Below are 8,994 nucleotides of genomic sequence, written 5' to 3'. Positions count from 1 at the left end.
ATAAGCATTCCAAGCAAATACATCAATGTTTCTTTTAAGGAATTCTATAAGATCTTCCTTCTCCTAAAAAGGTAACTAAGATCCAACTTAAAAGAACTTCTCTGGATCATCTCCGATAGCAACTTTTATCAAATCTTCACACCTCGCACCCTCTGCTAAATCATTGATGGGCAATGCCAGAGGTTTTAATTGCTATAAATCCTTTCTAGCATGGGCCGATAACTTAGCTTCGGGCTTATGTTGAATGACAGCCACTAAGCATTACCTAACCATAGATTGATCTCCCAAAATTTCATTAACCTGGCCTTCAGATGAATACTTAACCTTCTGATGTAGAGTAGAGGAAACAGCCTCGAGCGTGTGAAGCCAAGGTCTAGCCACAGTCGCAGTATAGGGTGAATACGCATCTATGACAATGAAATCTACCTCTACTATCTCTAGACCAGTCTGTACAAGTAGTCGTATTTGGCCTTTCAGTATAACAACTTTTCCTTTGAAACTCACCAGAAGGGAACTATAGGGCGTCAAGTCCTTAGGTTTTAAGTTCAGCCCTTTATAGAGATTAGGGTACATTATCTTGGCTCCACTGCCTTGGTCCACCATTACCCTCTTCATGTCATATCCCCCAATTTTGAGGGTGATGACCAAAGCATCATTATGGGGTTGGATGGTTCCAATCTTATCTTCGTCTGAGAATCCTAAAATTGGTGGAATATCCATTTTTGCCCTCTTCGAATTTTGATTAATGTCTTCTGTGGGTAAATGAGCTACGAACATTACCTTAGATGGGTAGGATCCCATTCTCCCAAGTGCAGCGAAGATGACATTGATAGTTCCTAAGGGGAGTCTTGAAGAAACATCTCTTCAAGATTCTGAGCTTGCTTAACTCCCCTAACCGCTGGAATGATGCAAGAGTTGTTTTAATTTACCCTCGCAGACAAGCTGTTTCAAATGATCCTAGAGACTCCTACAATCTTTTGTGGTATGCCCATAATCCTAGTGATACTGGCAGTAGAGGTTGCAATTATGTTTTTCAAGATTTCCCATCATCTTACTCGGCCGTTTGAAGAATGACTCATTTTTAATCTGCTTCAAAACTTGATGCACCGGTTCTCGGAATACAACGTTGACTACTTGAAGATTTGTTGATCCTGACTGTCCAGCAAAATCTCTCCTTGATTTATTATTACTGTAACGATCTAACCTGAAATCCCTCCTCTCGTAAGGGATAACCTTATCCTTCCTTTTTCTTTCCTGTTGATTTTCTTCAACTCTCTTATACTTATCAATCCTGTCCATCAGTTGACGCACACTAGTGACAGGTTTTTCAATCAGAGACTTCCTCAGACCATGGTCAGTTGGGAGGTCGAGCTTAGATGTATTAAGGGCCACTTCATCAAAATCACCCTCCATCTCATTAAACATTTTCCAGTACCTGTCTGAATACGTTTTCAGGGTCTCATCTTCTTGCATGTTTAAGGATAGCAGGGAAGCTAAGGGTTGAGTGACTCTTCGATAGGTGACAAAACGAGAACCAAATGTTTGAGTGAGCTCTTTGAAGGAGTTAATAGAATCTACTCTCAGGCCGTCAAACCATCTCATCACAACTGGTCCTAGATTGGAAGGGAAAATTTTACACATCAAAATTTCATCTTTGGAATGGACAGCCATCATTTGGTTAAAATGGCTCACGTGTTCCACAGGATCTAATCAACCATTGTAGATAGTGAACGTTGGCTGATGAAAATGACGAGGAAGTCTTGCCTCTTCAATTCTACGTGTGAAAGACGATTTCGAGATTTGGTTCAAAGTTTTGCTTATGGGAAAATGATTCACTAACTGGGGTTTGAGACCTCTACCTATAATTAACATCTTGTTCGTCATCTGAATTGTCATTAGAGTTTAAAGAAGTCCATTTTCTCTTTGCATAGCGTAACTCCCTTTTTAATTGATCAATCTCCTGTTGCATGTTCTTGTTCTTCTTTGCATGAGACATGTGACTTCCACATCGTGGCTGATTTTGGTCAGTATGTGTGGTATGTACACTGCCTTCATGATCACCTCTCTGCTTTAGGTTGAGAAAAGGATCAACGTGTTGAGTTGCCTTAGATTCCGCTAGCTGTTGCCCTGGTTTAGCCATTGTCAACTGTTGCTTCCACTCTTACTCAAGTTCTTCCTACTGACGATGCCAATTGTAGGGTCAAGATTTGTAACTCAAGCCCAAGCCCAAAAGATATGGGATGTAAGCCCAATAAGCCCAATACAATAAATTTATAGAGAGTGGGTGAAAGAACTGTGATGTTTGTGAACTAAATAACAGTTAATCAAGATTTTAAAAGATAAACAAATGCAAAAACAAACTTCAAACTTGAATAAATTGATGTCCGAGGAGATAAACTTTTGTTTTAAAAGCTAATACAATTCTTAGAGTTACAGTAAATCTTGCTTCTTTCTTTCTTTTAATTTCTTCTGATCCTTCCTATGAGAGGTCTTTTACATTTATATAGTTTTCTTTTAGACCATCTTGATCGTCCACTTATTCTTCATCTAAGCATTCACTTGAGTACATATCCCATCAGGTACCTTCTTTGGTTCTCCATGAGTAGTAGCAGTTGAGACTGCACTGTTTAGGAGTTTTTTCCACATAAATATAGCAAAAAAAAGTTGCTGCAGTGCATTTAATGCGGTTGTAGTAGCTTTTCCTTTAAATATTTCTCTATTCTTATCATCTTTATATGTGCCTGAAGTTCATCCTTATCGTTGGAACTATCAGGAAGGTCACCTAAACCACCCAGGTATTTGCTTGACCGATATCCCTCATATCCGAGGAGGACATACTCCTCGAACTATATTCTTCTATCATTTCCTTGCATAGTTCTCCAGTCCGGGGCTTTTTCCAATCATTTGCTCCTTCTCGGACGTACCCACATCTTCAAATAGGGCCCAAAGCCCAATATATAAATTTGGGATTTTATTCCCGCATTAGTAATTTTGTATCTCCAAAAGCAAGAAGAATGGGTTTCAAAAGAAAGATATATATATATATATATATAATTGTATAGTTAATATTTAAATATTAATAAATTTACTAAATTTATCACCTTATAATCTTATATCCCAAAATGTTTTGAGCCATCCCATTTAGTTAAATTAAAACAAAAATTTTAATTTCATGAATGAGTTGAATCCAAATTAATATGCAATACATACAACACCCAAATAAAGAAACAAAAAGAAAAGGAAAAAGAAAAAGAATTGATATTTTTAGTGGCTTCAAGATTTTTATTTCTACCGATTTCAACTTTAGGTAGTTAAAGAATTGCACTTAAAACATGTAACACGAAGAATTCTTTTAGTTTATATTATATATTGGCTCAATTTATTTAAAACAAATATTCTTTGGGTGATTAGCAATATAAGACTATACATTTGAAATTTTTTTAGTAAAGCAATATATGATAGTTCAAAATGGTTATTTTTAAAATAAACTTTATTTTTACAATAATCGTCTTAAAAATTGTGATATTTATTCTTTTTATGTTAAAGTAATTGAATTGAATCACTATATATATATATATATATATAATTTGATAGTTTGGGGAGAAGAGATTTGAACATTGAATGTGTCCGTGTGGAAATAGTTTAGATGATTTTTCAATTGATTGATATCCATGTGGTAGTTTTGATTCATACAACCTCATTTCCATACTTGTGGGAGAAAATATTTGAACATTGAACGTGTCCGTATGTAAATAGTTTAGATGATTTTTTCATTTGATTGATGTCCATGTGGTAGTTTTGATTCTTACAACCTCATTTTCTCAACCTGTAATTTTGAACAAGGAAAGTGTGTATATATATATATATATATATGTAAGAATTGGATTTGGAAGCCCAAGCCCACTTAGATTAGTAGTGCCTTGCACTTCAACCCAAGACAGACAATAGAATTGTTTTTGTGTAGAGGTGGGAAGGCAATTACAATAAAGTTGCTACCTAAGCTTAGGGCTAATGAAATGGTTCACAGATAAGGAAGAACGAGTCAAGCAATTGTTGAAATAAGTGCTCCTTGGTCACTTCCGAGGAAAAGTTCTTATATATGTTAAACTTTAGTTTTATCATGCAGTACACTGTTCATTTCTCTATCTCTCACTCTATTTCTCTTAGATGAAAAAAATCCTCCTCTTTGTTGAGCTTCTTTCCCCTTATATATCCTCCTTCTTGGCATCCTGACCCTCCACTTGTACGCCCTAAAACTCTTCCCTAGATGTTTGTCTCATCAAGGTTCTGCTGAAGATGGTAGAAGGAGTTGCTAGTTGTAAAAACACTGTTCAAGGGTCACTTCTTCATTAATGCAGTTGATAAAGTTGTTATAGAGGATTCAATGCGGAGGTGGAAGGTATACCCTTTCAGGAAGCTTCCTCCCACCATGCTGATCCTCTCCTAGAATGCTATTTCTCTCACTCGAGTGCTCATCAAGTTCTAAGCACCTTCCCCATCTTCTTCTCGGGCAGACCAACTTCTCGGGTCAGATGCACTTTACAAATGAGTGGGTGCAGGACATCCCACTCCTTATTCTCCTCGGTCTTCAGACACCTCACAATATATATATATATATATATATATATATGTATATGACAAAGTTTAGTTATAAAACTGGTTGTAGTCTAGGGCTTATAACTTTATTNAATAATTGTGAACTTGCTCAAAAAAAGAAGGCGAAAATGCTATTTTGGTTCCTATATTTTGGAGTCACAGTCAATTTAGTCCTTATATTTTAGTAGCAATCAATTTGGTCCTTATTATTTTCAACTTGCTGTGAATTTAGTCTTTACCATTAACTCACTAATAGAAAATGCTTACGTGGCAAATGATTTGTACAATTGTCCCATTAAAGATGACATGGCTAAGAAAATAATATTAAAATATTTGTATAGTTGGCACAGAAAACAGTTGGCACATTAAAAAAATAAATTAGCATTTGAATGAAAAATCTAAATAACAAAAATAAATAAAATGAATAACAAAAAACTCCAAAATCTAGCCATCTTTGCCTCATAATCAAATAACTCAAATCCCACAAATCACCCCCACTTCCTTTAGCACATCGACAAGTACTTTAACATTCTTGTATTGGTGAGTGATCCAAAACAATGAGTTTATTCTTCATCCCTTTCATCCCTTTCAAAGTATTCAAGCGCAGCAACGTTTCCTTCTTCAATTTCCTTTTATAGTGATTATAACTTATAAGCCATGATTTTGGTACCAATGTCAGGCTCGCCAATACATATTCTTGAGTAACGTAAATTGAAGATCTTGGAGTTGTTTTTTTAATGAGCAATGTCCCACCAGCATCAAATCAAATAACCCAAAGGCCAGAAATTTCCCAAACCCAGAAAATCTAAAGTTGTTCTTTGACGAGTAATATGATGTTTGTGTTTAATTTTTTCAAACTATTTCAATAATTTCGAGATCTCTATAGTGTGGATTGGTTCTAATGCTCTGTTTGGTGGCTGAGAAAACCTGGGAAATTTGGGTTTCTTGCAAGCTTTTTTTTATTTTTTATTTTTATTATAATAATAAAGAAAGGATGGATTGATGGGTTGTAACCGTGTTGGACTGTTGGTTTGGGGAAGGGAACAGTAATTTGAGATGTGTTTGGCAAGTGAGAAACTGAAAGTTTTTTTTTAAAGGCCAGATGAAAGTTTTTTAAAAAAAATTCTCCTTTTTTACAATTAGGAATTAATATTTTTTTTAAAATTTTTCTGTAAAAAAAAATTCGGATATATATTTTTTATGATATTGAGGTAGCTTTTTTAAATATGAATTAAATTTTTTTAATATTATTTTATTATCCATGTTAGCTTCAATTGTGTTGACTGTACAAACCGTTTGTCATGTAGGTACTTTCTGTTAGTGAGTTAATCGTAATGACCAAATTAACTGTAAATTGAAAATAATAAGGACCAAATTAATTGTTACCAAAATATAAGGATCAAATTGATTATGACCCTAAAATGGTGTTTTCGCCAAAAAAAAAAAAAAAAAAAAACTAAATAATTGTGAAGTTTGTTGTTGTAGACATCAAAATTTTATGATATATTCACAACCATTCGATTGCTCATGATAAAATATTTGTGATCAAATTAATCTCCAATTGATGACGTGGACGATTAGCGAATGAAATCAAGCCACGTGGCAACATCAAATGAAGAAAGCCATATGGCAGCGTCAGAGAAAAAAAAAAGACCCATATGAAAAGTTCTTATTAAATGAAATACTAAATTAAATTCAAAATTCAACTCTCAATAAATGCTGAGAGAAAATTCTAAATTATATACCCTTGAGTTGCGTATAAATAGAGGCTTCTCATGTGAGAAAACAGGAGAACACTTAGAGAGAGAAAAAAAAAAAAAAAAACCCTACTGACACTCTGCCAAAATAAAGAGTCATCTTTAAGTCCAAAAGAGCACCCTTGCTCCCTCAAAATCAAGGCTCATTTCTGCTGCTTCAAATCAAAGTAGAGAGTTTCCTCCAATTAAGTTCGAGATCAAGCCAACAGCCCTCAACTTCAAATCAAAACTCAAGTACATCCAATCACACATCCAACTTGGAGACATCAAAGTACGATTCAAGATCAAACTTCATAGCTCTTTGGATCGTAAAGTTACTTGGAGATCGAATCAGAGGAGTTTTATTATATTCTTTCATTGTAAAGAGTTATACAGAGGATTGTACTCACATATATACAAATCAATACAATTGATAATTTGTTACACTATTTCATGATCGTGTAATTTATCTTTTACGAAAATTGTGTGTATAGTTGTATCAATGTTGTGTGCATTTAACGAAATGCATCCATTTATATATCGCATCTCACACTCTCAGGGGGAAAAATTGGGTTCAGTGTTTCTATTCCCTGAGCCTGATAAAATATTTTTTTTTTTTATACTCCATTTTTTTTTATTGTTAACTGTGCAATCTTAGGTAAAAAATTTAGTATTGTTAATTAGTTGCTTATTCAAAAATATGCTACCCTTTCTCCCCAATACCCCCTAAAACATTTTGTACACAAAGATGTGTTAATTTAACTATAAAGCCAGATATGTTATGGACATAAAGTCCTTAACCATATATGTTAATTTACTTTGCCCCACTAAGGAAAAGAATCACATTATAACACGAATTGGAATCATATTATGACTTGGAAAGAAGTAATGAATCTTATAATTGTAACTTACCTATAATTCCCACTTTGTTTTTGTGTAGGGCCTAATTGTAAAAATGTAAAATGTGATGACGAAGCAGATTTGGAAGAAACATCGAACCAAGGACAAAAGCTCTAGGTGGTAAGCTCAAAAGCGTGTCTATAATTCAGAAAAGACTGTTAAAAGAGTTAAAATTTAAGAGACTGAGTATTATGTTCACAACATTTTTATAATAAAAAAACAAATATTAATTAAATGGTTACTTATTATTGGTTTTAAGTTAAATGATATATCCACAACATTTTTACAACAAATCATAAATGGCAAGTTGTTACTGGTTGTTATTGTTGGAGCAAAAAAGTAATTTTAGTGTTAGGTTCAAATTTGAACTAATAACAATTAGCCACTTATGATTTTTAGTGAAGAAGTGGACGTAGCACCTCTCTTGGTTTTAATTTAAATTCATTACTGAAATTACTTTTTGAATAATACTAGAGATACAAGTTATTTTATAAAAAAATTTACAAACTGCTAATGTAATGAGTAATTATTAATAAATAAATAAAATAATATTAATAGTGGGCCTTGATAAAAACTAATAAAATATTGACCATATTAATATTTTATAAAAATGTTATAAAATAGTTTGTAACTGTAGTATTACTCTTACTTTTTTGTCTATCAAACAATTTAAGATTTTTTTTTTTTTTTTAAGTGCCGTGGATACAGTATTTTACAAATTTTAAAGAGAGCTGACCACTTGACCGGGAGGAATGTGTTAATTAAATGTTGGCTCATATATAATCTAATCCAATGTAAAGTTTAAAGAGCTTTGAAATGGAGTTATTTTAATTTTCAAAAAAAAAAAAAGGAGTTATTTTAAAACTTTTAGTTGTGAAAAAAAATACACACAATCAATATTTTTATATGAGTCTAATAATTAAAAGAATATTTTATTTAAACTCTTTTAATATACATAAATTAATATTTTAAAATAAATTTTTTTCTTTTATCTAATAATAAAATAATATATATATATATATATATATATATAATTTTCTTCATTATAATTTTTTTATTTAAAATTTTTTTTTTCCACTTTTTTTAGATGCAAATTGATTATAAAATTTTTTGAATTCAAATTGTGCTAACATCACATCTCTCAATTGATAAAATGAATAATCCATTTAATATTTCTTGAGACATAATTGATCTAACGTAGGATTTTATTGATTTAATTTTGAAAACATTTTTTGTAGAGGATTTTTTTTTTTTTTTTTTGTTGAGAAATGACACTGTAATTTTATTCAAAGAGAGCCAAATTGGCTTGAATTACAAAAACTAGGTATGGAGGAACATCCTTCATCCACATCGTAAACTCGCTAACATGTCTTGCAAGTTTAGCAATGTTGTGGGCTGAACTATTACCTTGTCTTAGTACATGACCAAACTCAATATTTGAAAAATCCTTAGCTAACTCCTTTGCTTCGTCAACTAAGTGTCCATAGTCTGTCAAGGATGAGCTCTTGCACAAAAGGGCATCAAAGTGATTTTTTGAGGACGTTTCTTTTGTTAACTTCATTGCTTCCTTCCAATACAAAACTAGTCCCCCACCTCTATGAATCCGAGGTACAAAGAACATGTGATCAAATAGTAAATTTCGTCTTTCTTTTTTTTTAGCCTTGCTTCGTCCGTCCATGTCTCGGCAATGAACATAGCAGAGGGATCTTTTGCTTGGATTAAATCACCAAGCTCCTTCTTTGTCACTAGGTTCCCAAGCCCG

The 8,994-nt window shown here is 32.9% G+C and overlaps 2 protein-coding genes across 2 annotated transcripts; both read right to left on the bottom strand.

The window, feature by feature from the left end:
- Positions 1-261: 261 nt before the first annotated feature.
- Positions 262-720, bottom strand: LOC136067402 (uncharacterized). Its single transcript, XM_065773193.1, has one exon. The coding sequence runs from the start codon at positions 718-720 to the stop codon at positions 262-264; it is 459 nt and encodes a 152-aa protein (XP_065629265.1).
- A 276-nt stretch (positions 721-996) lies between these two features.
- Positions 997-1,671, bottom strand: LOC136067401 (uncharacterized). The gene has a single exon (XM_065773192.1). The coding sequence runs from the start codon at positions 1,669-1,671 to the stop codon at positions 997-999; it is 675 nt and encodes a 224-aa protein (XP_065629264.1).
- Positions 1,672-8,994: the final 7,323 nt, after the last annotated feature.

This window comes from Quercus suber, unplaced genomic scaffold (genome assembly GCF_002906115.3).
Source record: "Quercus suber isolate HL8 unplaced genomic scaffold, Cork oak 2.0 scaffold_70, whole genome shotgun sequence".
NCBI classification, from domain to species: domain Eukaryota; kingdom Viridiplantae; phylum Streptophyta; class Magnoliopsida; order Fagales; family Fagaceae; genus Quercus; species Quercus suber.
This window is presented reverse-complemented; position numbering and strand designations above follow the sequence as displayed.